At 45.0% G+C, this 22,404-nt stretch overlaps 1 protein-coding gene across 1 annotated transcript in view; it reads right to left on the bottom strand.

Annotated features, from left to right (window-relative positions):
- RHPN2 (rhophilin Rho GTPase binding protein 2) overlaps positions 1–9,958 on the bottom strand; it is a 66,168-nt gene extending 56,210 nt beyond the window's left edge. The window contains exon 1 of the mRNA XM_081273715.1: positions 9,771–9,958. Coding sequence (XP_081129841.1) covers positions 9,771–9,839 — 69 coding nt within the window. The 5' untranslated portion in view covers positions 9,840–9,958. The remainder of the gene's footprint in view (positions 1–9,770) is intronic.
- Positions 9,959–22,404: the final 12,446 nt, after the last annotated feature.

Genomic DNA, 22,404 nt, shown 5'->3' with positions numbered 1-22,404 from the left:
GGCTGTGAGTAATCAATCACTAGACCCTTCCAAGGGGTTCTTTTCCTAGGGAGCCCCTCAGTGGTTACCCACACATTTCTCCTGCCTGGTATTGCCTAGTAACAAGGCCCTAGCCCTGCAGACACAGCTTCCAGCCCAGGCCCTGCAACTCAGTGGCAGGGTCTCATTCACATAGGAATGTAGAGTGGGCCCCAAAACTGGAACACAGGCTTGCACCAGGAACCAGGGGCACCAACTGAGTTGTCCTGTCCTCTAGGGTCACTGCTGACAAACTCCTATAACACAGTAAGACTTTCTTCTACACAGAGTCTATTAGGTTCTCTTCCCAGGATTAGGTCCAAGCATTTCCATCAGTCTTGAAAATGTGAAAGGATGGTTGGACAGCAACCACCAAGAAAAGCAAGCACTGAGGGACTCTTCAGCATCATCACTAGCTGTGTGGACATCTCCCAAGGGTTGGACACCTATGTGGACCCTCATATGTTGGACACAGCACCTCAGCTCTCACAGCTTTGAGACAAGGTGAGCTACTAGAGACTCAGAAGGAAGTAAAGATTGGAGTAGGTCTGCAGCTCAAATCCTTCCTGCTCCTTTGAGATGAGCTATGAGGCAGACACTGTGGTAGGAATGTGTGCAGATGCTGGGGCAGCTTGCCTGCCAACCCCCAGGCATCCCTCGACATGCTCCCTGGCTCAGGGCGGCCCAGCGTTACCCCACATCCTTTGCAAAACAGTGTGATCCATGCCCCTCTCCCACTGTGGAGCCATGATGGTCAGGGGTGGTAAGTACCTGTTCTCTTACCCGCTTTCCAAGAGGAAGAACCATCTGACTTATGCCTGGCCAGTTGGAAAGACATGTCCCTTACTCTACGACTGGTTCAGGGATAAGCACATGAGACGTGACAATCAGACTCAATCACAGCTCAGCAAGAAGTTGCCGTCACTTGGGCACAGTGGCACCTGGCTGTGATCCCAGTGACTCAGAAGGCTGAAGCAGGAAGATGGAAAGTTCTAGGCCAGCCTGGACTATTTACCAAGACCCTGACTCAAAATAACAAACAAAGGGTTGGGGATGTAGCTCACTGGTAGAGCCCACCTGGGTTCAATCCCCACTACTGAATTGAAAAAGAGGCCCTCCTTGGCCTTAAACCTAGAAAGATAGAAGACTAGACGGTAGTAGCCATATTTCCAGCAGTAGGGCAGTATCTCCCCAGAAATGGAACCACCCTAGACCTGAGAAGACAGCTTTAGTGACAGCATTTGAGCCCTTGATCAAGCCAGGCCTGAAGTCATTCCTCTGGACTTCTCAGTTACATGTGCCAATTCATTCCCTTCCTTGCTTAAGCTGTTCCCTCTATTATTATTATTATTATTATTATTATTATTATTATTAAGGTTTAATTTACATATAATACACAGATTTTTAAGCATACAGTTCCAGGAGTATGGACAAATGTGCATACCTGTGGAGCCATAACTCCTATCAAAATATAGAACACTTCCATCAGTCCTAGGCAGCCCACACCCTGACATCCATCACCACAACATTTCTATCTGTTCTAGACCTTTGTAAACAAAATCGGATAGTATGCATTCTTTTGTGTCTGGCTTATTTCACTCAAAATCATGTTTTGAGATCCACCAAGGTGGATTCATTCATCAGTGATTCATTCCTTTTTTAGTACTGAGTCAAATTCCAGGGATGTGTTTACCTGCCTAAGCCTCTTTAGATTGAAAATCCCAGCGCCTGCAACTAAAAAGGTCCTAACTAGAATACGTTTACCTAGACTGAAAACTTTTTGTGTCAATGTACACTCCCATGTCCTCAGAGTATTGTCAGACTGTTCACTTGTAAGGCAAGTATTTAATAGCAACACCTAAGCAAAAACTGGAGCCTCACTTAATTTGGAAGAAACAAGAGATTCCAGAGGACACTGACATGGCCAGGCCACCTAGAAGGTAGACTGAAGGAACAGCGCAGTCTTCCCTACCCCACTGGGGGCCCACTCATGCAGGGCCTAGGGCCAGCCTCCTTTTCAGCCTGGGCCACCAGTGGGGACCCATCTTCCATACAGCCAAAGACAAAGATCACATGTAAATGTGTTTCCAGCAAATTCAAGGCAAAGTACAAGCTTGAGATGTAAAGGTCAGGAGTAAAACCCCCAGCATGTGGGCTGGGGTTGTAGCTCAGTGGTAGCACGTGTGAGGCACTGGGTTCGATCCTCAGTACCACAGAAAAATAAATAAAATAAAGGCATGCTGTCCACCTACAATTACAAAATTTTTATTTATTTATTTATTAATAAATAAAGGTACTGAGTCTGTCTACAACTAAAAATGTAAAAAAAAAAAAAAACAAAACTAAAATGGAGCATGTGTGTGGGGACAGGACAGGGCTGGGGTAGCTCTGGGCCCGAGACCCTCATATAGGCCACAGAGGAGGACAGGTGCTTTTACTTGTTTCTCCAGCAAAGATACTTTCTCAGCCTTTCTCATTTCCTTCTGGTTATGCAATCCCTTACTCAACCACCAAACTCTGGAAAACAGAATTGTTTGTTTATGGAGTGGTCAGAGCTGTCAACCAGAAAGCACAAAAATAGAATGTGATACCCTGCAATACACACATACATCTAATTTAACTTTTCACCACACTGGAGAATCAGGGCAGGCTGGATGAGGAGAATCTGTCTTTTCCATGTCCCAAAAAAAAAAAAAAAAAAAAGAAAAGAAAAGAAAACCATGAATTTTGCCCTTGTAAATAGCCCTCCTGCCCTTCCAGGATCTCAGCCAGCTTGGGGCCGGTGGTGGAGGGAAAGGCCCAGCTGCCTCCCTCCAGCATCCCAATCCATATCTATGGGAGTGGGGGAGGCACGAGGCGAATAACTAGAGACTCCCTGCAGTGAGTTTTAGAAATCTGTAAAAATGGGGCTGGAGTTGTGACTCAGTGGTAGAGCGCTTGCCTAGCATGTGCAAGGCTCTGTGTTTGATTTTCAGCACCACATAAAAATCAATTTAAAATTAAAGGTATTGTGTCCAACTACAACTAAAAAATAAATATAAAAAAAAGAAACAAATCTGTAAAAATGCCTACTGTGTGCCAATCACTATAATTTTTAAACATACTGAATCGCAAAGCTTTTACTGTGCCTCCCACTATACCCAAAACCAGCAAAATCTCCATGAATCAAATGTTTTTGCCAGACCCAGCCAATGTCCTGCTTATTCCAATCAACTATTAACCACAGTTAACATCCTTGTCTATAAGATGTCTGTGTAGTATGGGTGGGAGCTGGTATTTGTATGTGACTTTGAATTTGTGCATTTCTGTGATTAACTTTTTAACAACTTACTTTTTTTAAAGATTTTTTTTAAAGATGGACACAATATCTTTATTTTATTTATTTATTTTTTATGTGGTGCTGAGGATTGAACCTAGTACCTCACAAGTGTGAGGCAAGCGCTCTACGGCTGAGCTATAACCCCAGCCCCTTCCGTTACTTCTTAATGCAAATGATATTGGAGAAAAATAAATGACATCTGAGTTGTTTTGATCTCCTGCCCTTTTCTCTTCTTATAAACAAATGGAAACTTGGGATTTTTCCAAAGGTTTAAGGCCATAATGAACTCACTGGAAAGGCCAAAGAGACATCACTCACATCATTCACCATGGTCGGCCGGTAGGTCAGTCTCTCTGTCTCTGTCTCTCCCCCCCCCCCCCCACCAGGCTTCAGGAAAAACCCTGCTCCCAGCCAGCACCCCCTGCTGCCATCTCTGCCAGACACCCAGTCCTCTGCCTAAGCTGCACCTGCAGTTCCACTGTGCTCTGTGGCCACCTCCAATGTAGCCTTTGTGTCACGAGACTCTAGTATCAGAGCCAAAGGAGGAAGTGTTGATCAGGATAAAGTCAATGCCCAAGAGCATCAGGTGGTGTCTTGGCAACTGTCCAAATAGCCCCAGGAAACAAGGGACATTTACAGTGCTATAGCTCATCACACTGACTCTCCTCTGAGTCACCCTGAAATTTTCTGTTTCTGCCAGGGGACTCCTCTTGGCCAAGCTCCCACAGTGTGAGAAGTATTAGGCAGGCCCTCTGGACTGTGGGTGTGCACCTGGATATCTGGAACCCTTAGCAAGCCATGAGCAGCCTGGGTCCAGTCTGGCCTTTCAGACCTGGCTTAGCCCATGGAGGATTACCAAGGGTTAGGAACAGGATCACCAACTCCCAAACCCCTCCCCACCTGGGAAAGGATTAAGACTCCCAACAGCTGTTGAAAGGATGATACCAATACCTAAGAAAGCTGGAGCTGCTTATCCCCAGTACCTACGCTGTGCTTGGTGGACTTGGCCCATCAGTAACATGCTTCCCCTCGCACAAGCTGTGCTCATAAATGACACACACAAGTGTCTAACATGAAATCAGACTCTGCTCCCTGCTAAGATAAACCAGGAGGAGATTCTGAGCTTGAAGGGGGAAGAAATTCTCCTTCCTTCTCTGCTGGAGCCTCCAGGAAGCCCAGAGTAAACAGGGGCCATAAACCAGGACACAATGAACCCTGGGGCCCTGTCCAGCGAGCCAGTTTCTGTGAACAAGAAACAACTTCTTCTGCAGCTCTTGAGTAAAAACAATTGAGTTAAATTCATTCCGGGGCATTTGTGTTCCCTCAGGATGAAGAGGCAGAGATAACAAGTGACAATGCTGTACTTTGTACTGATTCCTTCCATGTGGTGCTAAAACCTTCCATTTAGGGCCTTTCAACAATCCCCAGGAAAGGCTTTCTCTATTCATTTTCCCCCCAGCTGGTGTTCTTGTGGCTGAGAACTAGTTTTCCTGGGGGGTATGGGAATTACCTCTCCCCCATGGGCTATCAGGAATCTACTATCAGGATGCAGCCTCCTAAAAATTTAACATTACTGTGCATTTACCTACAGATCAGAGAACATATTCTTCCCAGACTCTCAGTAGGAAAAGCATAAAAACCCTTGGGGTGTGGGGGTGGGGGGGGGAGCTGGTAGTTCTTTTAAGAACTTATAGTGGGGGCTGGGGATGTGGCTCAGGCGGTAGCCCGCTCGCCTGGCATGCGTGCGGCCCAGGTTCCATCCTCAGCACCACATACAAACAAAGACGTTGTGTCCGCCGAGAACTAAAAAGTAAATATTAAAAAATTAAAAAAAAAAGAATTTATACTAATCTTATGCAATTATACCTCTATTTAAGTATAATAATTTAGTGAGAAAAAATACAGTGAGAAGTCAGAGAAAGACATGATGTTGTGATAGACCCCCCCAAAATTTTTTTTTCTTTTTTAAAATTTAGAGACCTGGGGTGGGGCTGGAGTTGTGGCTCAGCAGTAGAGTACTTGCCTAGCATATGCGAGGCCCTCAGCACCACATAAAAATAAATAAATAAAATAAAGGTATTGTGTCCAACTACAACTAAAAAATAAATATTAAAAAAAAAAAAAAAAAAAAAACCAAGAGGACAGGGTTGGTAATAATGGTGTCCATGCCTGACCTGGGACTAACTTTTTATCTTCTAGCTCTGTACAGCCAACTCCTACATGACCCTCCAAAAGACCCTAATTTAAAAGGTATCTCCTCTTCCCCACCAGTAATTATCTTGCACATTTAGGAACCAGGGTCATCCAGCATAAGGAACTTTTAATTCCACAAAACACTGCTGTAGCTCTCCTGAATGAAGCTTGTGGAGGTACTCCACTTCTTGCTGTGAAATAAAGCAAGGGAAGTCCCTCCTTTTCAAGCCTAGCTGGAGCTAGCTTCACAAAGCATCAGCAATGGCCACATGCTTGAGTTGTAGGGTCCAAGGGCTGGGGGTTGGCTCAGCTATAGAGTGCTTGTCTAGCACACTGAGGCACTGGGTTCAATACCCAGCACTTAAAAAAAAAAAAAAAAGAAAGTCAGGGTCCCATGTATCCCAGAACCTGGTGAGGGTCAGGCACAGAGCTTTTCTTATTATTTTTTTTAATGTTTTTTTTTTTTTTTTAGTTGTAGATGGACACAATATCTTTATGTGTGTGTGGTAGGGATTGAACTCAGGACTTTGTGTATGCAAGGCAAGTGCTCTACCATTGAGCTTACGGCCCCAACACAAGGCACAGAGCTTTTTTGAGTATATTTTAAAGAAGAGGGGGAAGAGAAGGCAGGGTGAAAGAGAAGCTTGATTTTAATAGAAATGAATTTGATCCTGTGTGCAAAATCCTAAGTCCAAAGTCGTATGATGTCCTGACCGCTGTCCCTGGTTAGCTCAGCCTCCCAACCCACTCAGCAGCAGCTTCCAACACTTACCTCCCCGGCTGACTCTAGGACTCCTTCCCAGCTTGTTCTCTTTCTCTCTGAATCTCAGACTGACTCCCCACCTAACTTCTTCACCTTTAGCTTTAAAAGGTTTTAGACTTCCTCATTCTAAAACAAGCCTGCAGGGCTGGGTTGTAGCTCAGTGGCAGAGTGCTTTGTGTAGCATGTGAAGTCCTGAGTTCCATCCCTAGCACCACAAAAAATAATGATAATAATAAATAAAGCCAGGCTTAGTGGTACATGCCTGTAATCCCAGCTATTTGGGAGGCTGAGGCAGGAGGATAGGAAGTTAAAGGCCAGCCTGAGCAACTTGTAGAGACCCTGTCTCAAAATAAGAAGAGTTGGGAATGTAGCTAAATGGTAGAGTGCTTGCCTAGCATGTTCAAGGCCTTGGGTTTAATCCTCAGAACAACAACAATAATAAAACAAAACAATCCTGGCTTCTCTCTTCTCTCTTCTGTGTCCCTATCTCTCTCCAGCAACTCTCTTCTCTGCCCTTCCCCCACACCATGATACACTAACTTTGGTCCCCAGCCCTCCTACTACTCATTTTCTCACAACTCCATAAGGGACTAACCAAAAACTCTCCAGTCTCTTCTGGCTTGTCAACCTCACCCGCCTGCTAACAAGACTCTGCTTCCTTAACACCACTGCTCTCCTGGCTTGCCTCCACCTATCCCTTAAGTAGAGGTATTATTCCCTTCTGCCCAGGTCCCTTCATTCAATATCCCAAAGCCTCCCGCACTGGTGCCTCCCAAAGCTGCATCTCCAGCCAGGAGCAAGTGGCTGCCAGGTCCCTGGTGCACTGGAACCCACTTGGATATCCCAAAGGTGGCCTCAAATCCACCTGCTCCCCATAATTTGGAGTCCTGCCAACAGTGCCTTCTCCACCATATCCAACCCCATCAGTTCTTCCCACCCCTGTGCACACTGCCTTTGCCCATCATTCCAACCTCTTCATTGGGATCCCTGCCTCTGATATGAACCTCTCATCTGAGTTGGTGCATAAGCTGGTAGGAAGGACTGGTGGTGGAGGTTGTGACCACCCAGTACATTAAAACAGACTGAAGTCATCAGCAGGCTGTATCAGAGTAGGAAAGGCAAAGATGACTGGGATAACAGGGGGCTAAATGGCCCCAACTCTGCCCTGCCTGTCTCTACCACTGCCTCTCAGCCACCCCTGACCCACTAACCACTCAGCTGTCTGAAGGGTCTTCCTCTGACACAAATCTCACATGTCTGGGATTACTTTAAATGCTTCGGTGGATTACCAAAATTTCGTGGGTCCTTAGGATGTATGACCCCGAACTGCCTAAAATCCGCTAGCACTTTCACACCCAGAGGTATTTACAATTCTATGCCTTTGCCTAGGCTGACCCTCTACCTGAAGTGCTCTTCTTTACCAGTGTAACAATCACCCTTCATGCAGGGAGCATCGGTTCTTAAGTCAAAACTGTCTCAGGTCACAGATCAGAAAAGAGTCTAAGTCAACACCATTTCTTTTCCTCATGCAAAGAACACTCTTTGGACTGTTGTGGCTTAACTCAGTCACAGCACAATGATCATTACAAGGTCTCGTGTTCAAAATAGATTTTTCTCATGGTAAAGCAGTGATTCATCTGATTTTGCACCAGAAAATCTGCATCTGGAAAACACCCAACCTCATATCCTCTCCCTTTCCCTGTGCATGTCTGTCCTCCCCTGGACTCACAGTCCTGGATGGCTCCCCCAGGAAAACCTGTTCTGGAAGGTTTGGGACCATCACCCTCAAAGGTGTGCTCCATCATTCCTGACATTTCCCCCCAAACACTGCCATAGGTCCACAAAGCCACTTGTTCAGAAAACAGACAATCCAGAGAGGAACTAAAGTTGCAGGAAGACAGCAACTTTCTGGAGGCCACAAAGCACTTTTGTGGGGGTGGCAGTTAGGCCCTGGGGCACTAGGACCAACATCTAGGGATTCCCAGGCCAAGCCTCCTTCTGCAGTTCCATGGCCTGTGATCCTCTGTCCCAAACGCCTCACATAATTAGAAGTTATAATCCTGTAATTCCATGATGACATCTTTGAACTTAAATATACTGCAAAACAATTTTTAAATACTAAAAGCAACTTAACAAAAAAGACTTTTTCCCACTCTGTCCCCACCGGTTTCCAGATTCCCCCTCCTGTCCTGCTGTCACTGCTCCTCACTAATGAGAAAAAGCCCAAGTTGTCAATATGGAGTGGAGGAAGGAAGATGCCAAGACTATTGGTGAACTGAATGGCTAGGTTTTAAACAATTAAGAATTGATTGTTCTGGGGAAAACAGTTTCACTTCCCTATTTGTAATTATGATCATATCTGTCATAAAAATAACAAGGACAATCTCTCAACCCACCCAGTGATCTCAGGCCAAGCTCCAATGGCTATGTTTTGACTCACCCAGGACCTGCAAGGAGGAAGGTGTGGAAAGTGTCTCTGTGACTCCCGGCTTTAAAGCATCTTTCTAGACCAGGCCCTGGCACCTTTAGGTATCCCAGCGTCCCTACTGGTACGGGCTGGGGTAGGTTTTTTGGTTTTGTTTGGCACTGGGGATTAAACACAGGGGTGCTCTACCACTGAGCTACAATTCCCCAGTCCTCCTTATTTTGAGACAGGATCTTGCTAAATCCTTAAAGATGCCTCGAATTTGTAATCCTCCCGCCTCAGCCTCCAGAGTTGCTGGGATTATAGGCTTGCACCACCATTCCCACCATTCCTTTTGATGGACTGAATTGCTATTACCTCCGGGGGAGGAGGCAGTGTTGAGTGCAGAGGAGCGCCTGGACTAGCTAAGAGCCCAGAACCCGCCGCACTCACCCGCCGGGTTTCTCAGGCAACCAGATAAATCCGCTTTAGCATAAAGCGAGAAGGGGCGAGACCACCGTGCTCAGGCCCTCCGGGGCGAATCCGGACAAATGAGAAGGCGGCACCCGAGGTCCCCTTCCCCCAGCTGCTATCTTCTACACACTAAGAAGTCGAAGAGGAGGACACTGAAGTATTTTGGAGGGAAAAGGACAACGCCAACCCGCCCGCGGTGGTCTTTCCCTCCCCACTCGCGACCCCGCCTAGCGCTCCGGGGGCAGTTGGGCTCCGGTCGCAAAGCGCCTGGAGGCCGAGGGCGCCAGCGCAGCCAGTCACAGGTCCTTTCTCGGGATACGCGGAAGCACCCTTCAGACCCCGGACTCTCGGCTTACACCTGCTCAGGGGCGGCCCCCTGGACCCGCCCTCCGCAGCTGGGCTGCCACCTGTTCCGGGCGCCCGGTACTCAGCGGCCCGTTTTCCATCTCCCTCCCTTCTCTTCCCGCACCAGACCAGAGCGCCTCCCCGTCCGGGCCTCGCCTACCTACCCCGGACGCGCGCTCCCGCAACCCCCCCACATCCTGGGGGTAGGAGGTCTGCGACCCTCTCTGACTCGCCGCCCACCCGAAGCCGCCCACCTTTCGAAAGTAGTCGTCGTTCTCCTTCTCCAGCGGCTGGAGGGCCGCAGGCACCAGCGCGTGGGTCATGGTGGCGGCGCGAGCGCGGACGGTGGACTGAGGCTCAGCGACCGCCACGAGCCCCAAAGGGCGCCGGCCCCGCCCCGCCCCGGAGCCCGCCCCGCGACCGCCCCTCCAGCCCCGCCCGAGGCCAAGTCCCGGAGCCCTGGAAACCCGACCGGCCCCGCCCCGGCCCCAAGGCCCCGCCCCCAGCCCCGCCCCGAGAGTCTGCGGGGTCGGAGCCGCGGTCCTTTCCGAGTGCTAGACCCCGCCCGAACTAGCGCCCGGCCATCCCAAGATCTGGGGCCCCCGTCGCGCCGCCCTCAGGACTCAGAGTCCAGAGGCCCTAACCTGGGCTTCGTTGTTAGCTCAACCCTGTGAGCCCGGCATGGCGCCAGGGACAGTGCAGAGGGTCTTAGCTGCAGCCGTGAGGCGCAGGCTGGGAATTCGCTCCTGGAGCCCTGGGAGTAAATGCGGAGGGCTAGTGGTCTCTATCCCCAGGAACACGGACCAGACCCGACGCCACTTCTGCACCTCTGGTCTCTGGGCAGTGAGGTCAGGCAAAGCTCTGCGCAGAAGGGGACCTTGGGGCCGAGTGGGGGACTCAGCGCCACCGAGCGCTGACTTGAGCTAATGTCGCTGCGACCAACCTCAAAACCCCCCGAAGCTGGGACTAAATGGATATCTGGGGGGCGTTGAGCGACGGAGCCCTCCACGAAGGAACTTCGGGAGGAGTTTTGTGCCCAAGAGACTTGGCGGATATCTTTGAGAACGTTTCTTAACCATCGATTATTCCAAACCTCAGTTTTCACATTTGCAAAATGGGGGGTGATTAGTCTTACTCAAGCTGGTCGAGGGTATTATGCGTTAAAGAGTAGAGATGCACTTAGTTTTGGAGGAAAAAGGAGGATTAGGGTTAGGGTTCGCACTTGTCTGTCCCCGCCCCACCATGAGAGGTTAGACAACTCCGGGGTCGAATAGCCTGGCAGAACCGGGAAGCCCGAACCTGGAGTCCCCAATCCGCGGAGCCAGGCCCCTTCCCATCCGAGTCCTGCAGTTACTACCTCCCCCTCCCCCAACCAGGGGACACTTCCGCTGCAGTCCCAGAAAATGTCCCAGGTAAAACACAAATCTATTTTTAAATCAAGCCAAGCGTTTCCGTATGTTTTAAGTGCATTAGGAGTTGTTTGAGAATTTTAAAACAAACAGTGGCAACAACCAAGTAAATGTTAAAAAAATAAGTGATTAAAATTTTAAATCCACCTGGTTCCTGCCGGGCCCGTGAAATTTAACAAGGCGTTTTTCAGAAAGGGCTCATTAATTCTAAGAGCTTGCGGAGTACTATCCAGTTCAGGTTGTTTGGGAAAATGATTAAAAAAATACTTCCCTTCTCTGATCAAGAGCATCCTGGGCTAACTTTACTCCAGTACTCTCCCTCCAAAAAAAAAAAAAAGAAGAAGAAGAAGAAGAAGAAGAAGAAGAAGAAGAAAAGAAAAGAAAAGAAAGAAGGAGGGTGGAAAGGAAAAAGGAAGAAAAAGAAAAAAGAAAAAAAAAGTTGGGTGAGGTGATGTCCGCCTGTAAACCTGGCGACTGCGGAGGTGAGCCAGGAGGATTCAAGGTCAGTCTGGGCAATTTAACCAGTCCTGCCTTAAGGGAAAAAATAAAACAAGGACTGGGGTCTAGCTCCGTAGGTCGTAGAGATCCCCCGGGTCCAATCCCAAATTAAAAAAAGAAGAAGAAATCTCCCTACTCTGTTAAAGTCTGACGCAAGTATCAGGCTAATTTCAGCAATAGTCTGTCACTCTACACTTAATCCATTTCCCTGGAAACCTGCTCACCTGGGGCTGGAAATTAAAATAGCCATTTCAGACGCAGCGCGGTGGTGCAAGCCTGTGATCTCAGCTACTGTGGAGGCTGAGACTGGAGGGTCCAAAGTTCTAGGCCAGCCTGGACAATTTAGAAAGACCTCATCTCAAAATGGGCTGCGGATGTAGCTCAATGGGAAAGCATTAATAGTCTTCTGTAAGTTATTTGTTTTGTTTAATTTTTTTATTATTTTAAAAGGCAACTGTGCCATAACCATAAGTTTAAAAAAATTCAAGAAAAGGAAAAAAGAGAAACCAATGATTTTTTGTCCTAACAAGAGAGACTTATAAAAGTCAATATTGGGGCTGTAGCTCAGTGGCAGAGTACTTGCCTAGCAAGTGTGAGGCACTGATCCTTAGCACCGCATGGAAAGGGAAGGAAGGAAGGAAGGAGGGAGGGAGGGAAGGAAGGAAAAGAAATGCTGTCCAACTACAAATATAAAAAAAAAATTAAAAAGTGGACTGGGGTTGTAGTTCAGCGGTAGAACGCTGGCCTAGCATGTGAGGTGCTGGGTTCAATCCCCAGCACCACATAATTAATCAATTAATAAGTTACTTAATTAAATTAAGTGTCCATCTACAGCTAAAAATATTTTTTAAAAAAGTGAATATAATGGAAACGATGGTCCATTGTTTAATCTAGCCTGATGTTGTTGCCTAAAAAGCTCAAAAGAGCTGCTTCTTTGTTAAAAAGGAAAAAGAGTAAGAAAAGGAATCATGCTATTAAAGACACACCAATCCTTCCTAACACTATTTCCTGTGCATCTTCATAGGTAAAAAAGCACCTCTCTGGGTGAATCCCAACCAGGCATCTATCCTCTGGCCACAGGAACTATCTGAGTATCACTCCTTCAGGCTACACAGAATCAATCATATACCTTTAGACATTCTCATGGAAGGGGGACCCAGAGATCTCATCCCATAGCTTTGATCCCATTGTGATCAGGAAAGAGAGCTTCTGCTGACCCAGCAAGGGAGCAACATTTAACCTCTTATTTGTCAACCCCATTTGGCAGACTGTGGGACAAGAACTACCAATGAATCTCTCTCCTCCTAACAAAAAAAAAAAAAAAAAAAAAAAAGCTAGGACTGACATTTCTGAGACAGGCAAAAGATTAAAATCTCAGCCCCAAATAATGATTTTGCAAGTCCTATTTTATTGTTTATTTTAGATCATCAGTCTGCAGTCCAGGGATCTGATTCCTTCAAGTACGTTGTGCGTTTTGTTGGTGTGGTGGTGCATACCTGTAATCCCAGCTAACTGGGGGCTGAGGCAGAGGGATCACAAATTCTAGGCGGGCCTGGTGATTTAGCAAGACACTGCCTCAGAATAAAAAATAAGAAGGGCTGGAATGTAGCTCAGTGGTAGAGTATGGGGGGGGGGGAATCATATCTCACCTCCTAAGATGTGCTTGTTGACTAAAGGAGCATTGGCTTCTCTGGGGACAGCCTGATGTACTCTTGGGGAATCTGATGAAATTTGCTAAACTAAATGCAGAAATAGAAGGAAATTGCTATGGTTTGGGTGTGGTTCAAGTGGGTTCCCCAAGGGTTCATGGGCTAGAAACTTGATCCTCAGTGTGACAATATTGAGATGGGGGAAACTTTCATAGGTGGGGCATAGTGCAAAATAATTAGGTCCTTGGGGAGACATCATGCCAGAAGGGATTAATGCCCGTCTTGCAGAGTAAGTTAGTTCTGGACAGGGTGGGTTGTTCTATAGTAAGGTGGCCCCATGTACTTTGTTCCCTCTGCATGTGAACATTTCCATCTCTACCATGTTGTGACCTAGCCAAGGGAATTCATATCAGAGGCCAAACAAATAAGAACACCCAATCTTCGATTTTCAGCTTTCAACATTGTAAGCTAAACAAACATTTTTTCTTTATAAAATATCCAAGTATTTTGGCATAGCATCAGAAAATGGACAAACAATATTTATTATAAATTATGGACCAAATTTTGCAGTTTTTTTTTTAATTCTTAGAAATATAAACCATACAGTACCATGGAGGAATAGCAACTAGAGAGGGATCCATTGAATCCAGGCACGACTGTAATCTCAGTGACTTGGAAGGCTGAGGCAGGAGGATTGCAATTTGGAGGCCAGCCTCAGCAACTTAATAAGACTCTCAGCAATTTAGTGAGGCTCTGTCTCAAAATAAAAAATAAAAAGGGATGTAGCTCAGTGGCAGAGCACCCCTGGCTTCAACCCCCCATCACTGAAAAAAAAAATTTTTTTTTTTTTTTAAAAAGAGAGGGATGGGAGCTGGGTGCAGTAGCACACTTGTAATCCCAGCAGCTCGGGAGGCTGAGACAGGAGGATTGCAAGTTCAAAGCCAGCCTCAGCAACTTAGGGAGACCCTGTTTCAAAATAAAATTTAAAAGGGCTGTGGGTGTAGCTCAGTGGCCAAGTGCCCCTGGGTTCAATACCTTGTCCCCCTTAAAAAATGTTCTTATAATAGTAAGAGTCACTTACTTGTATTCTTATTCTGTGCCAGGAAGTATGAGCATTTTGCGTGTGTGGTCTCAGCTGGTCTTGTCTTCTCATACCTCAACTAGGCAGGCACTTTATTATCCTCTTTTTGCAGAAGAGAAAGCTGAAGCTCAGAGGTCACCAACTTGGTAAAGGATAGACTCAAGGTTGTTTGATTCTACACTGCACACTATTTTATCCCTTCCCTTGTGATTTAAAAGGAGAAGTATTAGGCCAGGCGTCTTGGTCAACACCTCTAATCCCAGCTACCTGGGAGGCTGAGACAAGAGAATTGCAAGTGTGATGCCAGCCTGAGCAATTTGGCAAGACCCTGGCTCAAAGAAATGGGCTGGGGTTGTAGTTCAGTCTTTAGTAACATACAGGAAGAAATAAAGAAAAGAAAAAGAAAAAAATAGAGAGAAAGAAAGACAAGGCATTTTGACAAATAGGAATGAAGTGATTATGGGTTAAAAATAAATGAGACAGGGCTGGGGTTGTGGCTCAGTGTAGCGTGCTTGCCTAGCATGCATGAGGCACTGGGTTCGATCTTCGGCACCATATAAAGTAAAATAAAGACATTGTGTCCATCAAAAACTAAAACATAAATATAAATAAATAAATAAATAAATAAAACAAAGCAAAACTGCAGATGTAGCTCAGTGGTAGAGTACTTACTTAGCATGCATGAGGCCCTGGATTTTATCCCCAGCACTCCTAAATACAGAAAAAGAAGAGATAGAACCAGGCACCATGTGGTATACACCTATAATCTCAGAAGGATTTACAGGGTTTTCACCCATGTACCATAAAAAGGTCTGCCCAAGGTAGCTCATGGCCTGAGGCAGGAGGATCTCAAGTGTGAGACCAGCTTTAGCAATTTAGGGAGACCCTGCCTCAAAATAAAAAATAGGCTGGGGATGTGGCTCAGTGGTAAAAGCTCTTTGGGTTCAATCCACTACAACAATAAATCAAAATAGAATAAAATAATGAGACAGAATGGCAAATAGTATGGAATATTGTTGAGAATGTGGAGTACCCATAATTTCATATATTGCTGGGAGAGTGTAAATTGTTATAAACTGTTATGAACATTTTGGACAACTGGGTTCCTCCTCCTCCTCCTCTTCATCTTTCTTGCTAGCGATAGGGATCAGACCCAGAGCCTTGTGCAGCTCAGCCCAGAATAGTATGGTTTGTTTTGTTTTTGTTTTTTATCGTGGTGCTGGGGATGGAACCTGGGATATGCTCTACCACTAAACTATATCCCCAGCCCAATTGGGCATGTTCTACTAAAGAATTTTGGCATAATTGATGTTTCAGAAATTCCAGCTCTAGGTAGATATCCAATAGAAATGTGTTTATCTCTTCATCATAAAATACATACACTATTCATAGCTGCACTATCCTCCTCATTAGACTCTACCTAAATAAATGCTCATCCACTTAGGATGGATGAATGAATCATGGCATATTCACATAGGGGAACATTGTACACAATAAAAACAAACACATTGGTATCATATGCAACATCATGAATGAACCTCTCACACACACAAAATTGCTGACCAAAGGAAACCAGACACAAAATACTGTATGATTTCATTTTTATAAAGTACAAAACAAACTGATCCATTCTGAGATTATTGCTTCTGGGATTCTGGAAATTTTCTGTGGACAACAATGCAGGCCCTGCCTGAGGATTTCTTGTATGCTACCCCCTACAATCATGTAAATCAATCTTTCCCTTTCTCCCTCTCTCTCCCTCTCTCTCTCTCTCCCCCCCCCCACTCCCTCCCTCCTATTAATTGTTTCTCTGGAGGAGTGCTCATTGACACAGAGGCCATTGATAAAGTTCAGGTTAATGATTATGAAAATTTATCTGGAGCTATGGGAACTGAGATGGGAATTGAGTTTAAGACAGATTTCTGAGATGGAATCTGTGGCAGTTGAAGGTGAGGCTTAAGGTAAGAATGAGAAATAGGAAAAAAGTGGCCGGAGATAAAGACTTCAAGAACAATAAAGTTAAGGATGGGAGAAAAGTCAGATAGTTGAAGAAACTGAGGTGCTTGAGGGACTTTGCTATGTGTAGAGTTGGCATTTGAAAATGAGTTTGTTTCTCAGGGAGAGGTCTGGGCTGGATAAAAGAATATGATTTTTGTAAGAATGTTCTTCTCTCTTATTTGAATTATTCTCATGTCCTTTTGGTCCATTTCCATATGTTAATCTTTGTATATTTCTTTTCTTTTTCTGTGTGTGTGAGTGTGCACACGTGTGCACGTGCACACTAAGCACTGGACCCAGGACCTCCCTTGTGCACAGGCTAGGTGCACACTCCACCACTGTGCTACCCCTCTGGCCCTAACGGGGGCCAGCATCTCTTTGAGGGGGGGTTCTTCTTCCTGCTGAGGAGGGTGTAAACCTCCTGAAAACTTAAAGTCCAAAATAATTAGGGAAGAACAAAATACAAAGAGCCAGAAATATATTTATGAAAGTGGAGTCCCTGATACATCCAGTACACACAAGAGCTGGCACTAGATAAGGAAAGATGGCTCAAGTGGTTTATTTAAGGGAGGGATAAGGTTTCAAGGATGGAGTCTTCCTGATGTCTCACAGTCAGAAGGTTGATTGGCACCTTGGCAGGTCACACCCATCTCAGGCACGTTGCGGGATCTTTGGCAGAGCTGAGGGGGAAGCTCCGCTGCATTAGGTGGTCTGTCCCTGTGGGGGTGTCACAGGAAGTTCCCAATGCCAGACTTATCCCCTCACTAGGCTATGATGCACCACATGGTCCACAAACAGCCCATGGATGGCTCTCAACACAGCCCTGTATTATTTTTTCTGATATAATTTTCCTCAAATATCCGGTGATCCTTGGGGGTCTGCTCATGCTGAGGCAGAGGCACAGGCAGAGGCCATATCCACAGCACATGCTCTGCATAACTGTGGGAAATGAAGGTCACAGGCGTACCTAAGACAATTCTTTGCAAATGTAGCTCAGTTCTAGAGTACTTACTTAGTACTTACTTAGCTGTTTATGATGCTAGGCTTCAGGCATGCTAAGCAAATCTTGTACCCCTGTACCACATCCCCAGCCCCATAACAATTCTTTAATGAAGTACCCAGAACCTGTTCCACTCTTTGAATTTAGTTGGTTCTAATATTGAGTCCTCAGAGGTGATTGCTCTGATATTTTTAGTTTCTAGATCCTTTTTCCATGAATTAAATCCATCAGCTTTCCTTTTTCTGGGGTTCAAAAATTTTAGCTCCCTTGCAGCTTTTCTTTTCTTTTTTCTTTCTTTCTTTTTGTTTTTTGGTGGTGCTGGAGAGAAAGCAGCCTATCAACTGAGCCATATCCCCAGCCCTGTAGGGTTTTTTTCCCCTTTTCTTTTCTTCCTTTTCTCTTTTTCTTTCCCCTTTCCTCCCTCCTTCCCTCCTTCCTGCCTTTCTTTTTCTTTTTGTACTAGAGATTGAACCCTGGGATGCTCTACCATTGAGCTTCATCCCCTCTTTTTTATTTTTCATTCACTAAGTTGCTGAGGCTGGCCTTGAATTTGTGATTATCTTGTCTCATCCTCCTGAGCCCTTAAGATCTGACATTACAGGTGTGTGCCACTAAGCCTGGCCTTTTTTCTTAAAAAAAAAAAAAATTAGTTTAAAGAAGCTTGATTATTTCTCCCTAGCTCATCTTTTTTTAATTGTTCTTTTTATTTATTAATTTTTTTAAAATATTTTTATTTACATTTTAGTTTTTCGACAGACACAACATCTTCGTTTGTATGTGGTGCCTAGGATCGAACCCGGGCGGCACGCATGCCAGGCAAACGTGCTACCGCTTGAGCCACATCCCTAGCCCCTAATTGCTCTTTTCAGATGTACATGACTGTAGAATGTATTTTGACATATCATATTATCATACATACATGGAATATAACTTCCCATTCTTGTGGTTGTACATGATATGGAGTTACACTGGTTGTATATTCATATATGAACATGGGAAAGTTATGTCCAATTCATTCTACTGTCTTTCCCATTCCCATCCACACTTTCTTTGCCCCATTTCCCCCTGTCCAATCTGGTGAACCTCCACTACTACCACTCCCACCCCCCACTTTTTTGAGTCAGCATTCACATATCAGGGAGTACATTTGTGCTTTGTTTTTTGGGGATTGGCTTATTTCAATTATTTCAATTATTTCTCCAGTTCCATCCATTTACTGGCAAATACCATAATTTCATTCTTTTTTAAATGGCTGAGTAATATTCCATTGTGTATGTGCACAATAAAAAAATAAATTTTCTTTATCCATTCACCTATTGAAGGGCACTTAGGTTGGTTTTATACTTTAGCTATCGAGCTGCTATGAACGTTTACATGACCATGTCATATAGTAGGCTGATTTTAAGTCCTCTGGGTAGGGGCTGGGGATGTGGCTCAAGTGGTAGCGCACTCGCCTGGCATGTGTGCAGCCCGGGTTCGATCCTCAGCACCACATACAAATATGTTGGGTCCGCCAAAAACTAAAAAAAAAAAAAAAAAAAAAAAAAAAATTAAAAATTCTCTCTGTCTCTCTCTCTCTCACCTCTCTCTTAAAAAAAAAAAAAAAGTCCTCTGGGTATATACTGAAGAGTGGGATAACTGGGTCAAATGGTAGTTCGATTCCAAGTTTTCCATACTGCTTGCAGTCCCACCTAGCTCATCTTCTTATCTCCCTGATAAGGTCCTGATTTTGAATCTTCTTGCATGTCTGAATCAGAAAGGAAGCAACACTATTTCCCTTTTTGTTGATAACAACACACTACATAAACTGGGTAAGAGAGGTTTATTTTGGTTAGCAGTTCTGGTCCAAGGTTGAGGGACCATATCTGGTGATAACCTTTTTGTTGGCAAGAAAGAGACACTGCACATGTGTCCTCTGGTCTCTCTATCTCTTCCTATAAAGCTACCAGTATTCAACTATAAAGGCTCCACCCCATGACTTTATCTAATCCTAATCACCTATGAAAGCCATGCCTCTAAATACCACAGATTAAGTTTCCAACCTCTGACTGCTTCCCAAGGGAGATTAGATTCCAACACAAGTATGGGAGGGGACAGACCATATTCAAACCATAGCAGAAGGGCATGTGGTACTTAGGTTCTTACTGCTTTGCATAAATAAATATGATATTTCTAGTTTTCCTCTTCTAAGAATCTGGAATACTGGGTTGTAAGTAACCAGCATCCAGGAGGAAGCATCTAGTTGCTTTTCTGCAGACTCCCAGGATGAAGCTGCAAGGACTTGGAAGGGCCCTTGTCCCCTGAACTTCAGTGATGAGGGGTCAGAAGGGTTGATTATTAGTGTTTTCCTGGATGCTCATGATTGTCAGGAATCTAAGTAAAATTCTCTATTATAAATTCATTGGGTGTTTCATGCCTCTTTGTAAGCTATACAGCACGAAAAATTCAGTTTGAATAATTTAGAAATAAAATCATGGACTTTCATGGTTTTATCTGGATATATGGGTTTCCCTCCTGCCTCAGTCTCCCTAGTAGTTGTGATTCCAGGCATGCACCACCAAGCCCGGCTTGCTTTCCTTCCTTCCTTTCTTCCTTCTTGTATTGGAGATTGAACCCAGAGGCACTTTACCACTGAGTCTGCAGTAATCCCCCCTTTTAATATTGAGACAGATTCTCACTAAATTGCCTAGACTGCCCTCAAACATGTGATCCTCCTGCCTCTGCCTCCTGAGTTGCTGGGAGTGCAGGCATGTACAATGGTACAGGCTAGGGATGTGGTTCAGTGGTTGAGCACCCCTGGATTCAATTCCTGGTTCCAAAAATAAATACATAAATGAAAAGAATAAAAATGTATTTACTCCCTACATGCTAAGCAATGTTCTAAGTATTTGAGGATACAGCAAGGAAAAAAAAAAAAAACCTGCCCAAATCTATGCCCTCATGGAGCTTATGTTCATTCCAAAAGAGACAGACAATAAATACAATAACAAAGTCAATGAAATTACTTATTATGTTAGAAGGTGACAAATGCTGTGGGGAAATACAGAGTAAGGGGAAAGGGACTGCAGAAAATAGGGATTGCTTTTTCAATAGGGTCAGAGAGAGTTTCACTGAGAAAATAACCTTTGAACAGAGACCTGAAGGAGGTGAGGCAGTGAGTCATGTGATATGTAGGGGAAGAGCTTTCCTAGCAGAGGACACAAGTGAGTTGAAAGGCCTTGGTCTGGGAGTGTGCCAGGAGTGCTCAGAGAACAGTCACACTGCCTGAAAAGTTGTTCTGGAAGATGAATGGGAAGGGGACATTTTAACAACATCCCAGTGATTCTGACTCAAGCACCCTATAACCCTCATTCTGAAATTCTGCCTTCTGGGTCAGGTTTTTACATCAGCCTCACCCCTTACTAGCTAGCTGAGCTTCATTTCTTTCTTCTGTGAAAGGGAGTTTGGGTTGGGATAATAGCACCCCATTTGACAGATATTTACTTCTTTCTTTTTTTGGGGGGTGGGTGGGTACCAGGGATTGAACTCATGGGGTTTAACCATTGAGTCACACCCCTAACCCTTTTTATTTTTTATTTTGAGACAAGGTCTCACGAAGCTGCTTAGGGCCTGAGTTGCTGAAGCTAGCTTTGAACTTTTCTTTTTTTAAAATTTGATTTTTTTTAACATTTATTTTTTTGGTTGTAGGTGGACACAATACCTTTATTTTATTTTTATGTGGTGCCAGTGCCTCATACATGCCAGTCAAGCGCTGTACCTCTGAGCCACAACTCCAGGACTCAACTTTTTTTTTTTTTAATTTTATTTGTTCTTGTTAGATATACATGACAGTAGAATGTGGTTTTTTTCAATATATATATTGAAGAAAAAATATATATTTAGGTTGCAGTTAGACAAAAATACTTTTATTTTATTTATTTATTTTTATGTGGTGTTGAGGATCAAACCCAGCACCCCGCATGTGCTATGAAGTGCTCCACCGCTGAGCCACAACCCTAGCCCTAGAGTGTGTTTTGACAAACTATGACATACATCGAATATAACTTATTCTAATTAGGATCTTATTCTTGTAGTTGTACATGATGCGGAGTTTCACTGGTGGCATATTCATATGTGAACATAGGAAAGTTATGTCCGATTCATCCTACTGTCTCTCCTATTCCCAATCCCCTTGGCTTTGAACTTTTCTTCCTCTGGCCTCAGCCTCCCGAGCCACTGGGATTACAGGCCTTCGCCACTGGTTTTCTTTCTTTCTTATTCCTGTTTCCTTCTTTTTCCTTCTCCATACTCCTTTCTTTCTCTCCTTTTTCTTTTTCTTAATTTGCTAGTGTTGGGGATTGAGCCCAGGGTTTCAAGCATGCTAGTACATGCTCTATCACTTGGCTACACCCCTAGCCCTTACTCTTCTCTTTTACTCTTTTTCTTTCATTATCTTTTTTTTTCTTCTTCATTTTTCTCTTTCAGCAAGTGTTGTCCCCAGCTGCCTACATGGGTACTTATATTCCCAGGATGTATGAATCCTTCTAGAGATCTGGAGGGGTACTCCACTTCTACAAATATAAATACAGTGATAAGGGGCTGAGGCTGTAGCTCAGTGGCAGAGCACTTGCCTAGCATGTGTGAGGCAGTGGGTTCGATCCTTTGCACCACATAAAAATGAAACAAATAAAATAAAGGCATGCTGTCCATTAAAAACAAACAGTGATAAATTCAGAATGTGTGTGTGTGTGTGTGTGTGTGTGTGTGTGTGTGTGTGTGTATTTGTTCTCATCCACCTCCATTTGTTTTTGGTACTGGGGATTGAATCCAGGGTGCTTAAATGAGCCACATCCCTACTCTTTTTTATTTTTTATTTTGAGACAGGGCCTCACTAAATTGCTGAGGCTAGCTTAGAACTCGCGATCCTCCTGCTTCAGCCTCCTCAGCCTCTGGGGTTACAGGGGAAGGCCACCAAGCCCGGCCCACCATACAGAATTCAGAATCTTGCATCTCCTCCCACCTCCAGCAGCAAGTGAAATCATAGAGGGGTGAGCGACACATCTGGAAGCACAGGAACTTTCCCGGATGTTGGCTGGGGTAGGACTGAGTAGGGCACTGATTGCTGGCAGGGAAGGGTAACTGGGGTGACAGACCAGAGTTGGGGGTGGGGACAGGTATGGGGTGTCACATTACCGAGAACCCGCCCTGTGGTTGGAAACTTGAGTGGCTTCCATCTTCTTCTGGGAGTCTCCTCCTGATCGGCACGTCGCAGAT

The sequence above is a fragment of the Spermophilus citellus genome, assembly GCF_964194105.1.
Source record: "Spermophilus citellus genome assembly, chromosome: 18".
NCBI classification, from domain to species: Eukaryota; Metazoa; Chordata; class Mammalia; order Rodentia; family Sciuridae; genus Spermophilus; species Spermophilus citellus.
This window is presented reverse-complemented; position numbering and strand designations above follow the sequence as displayed.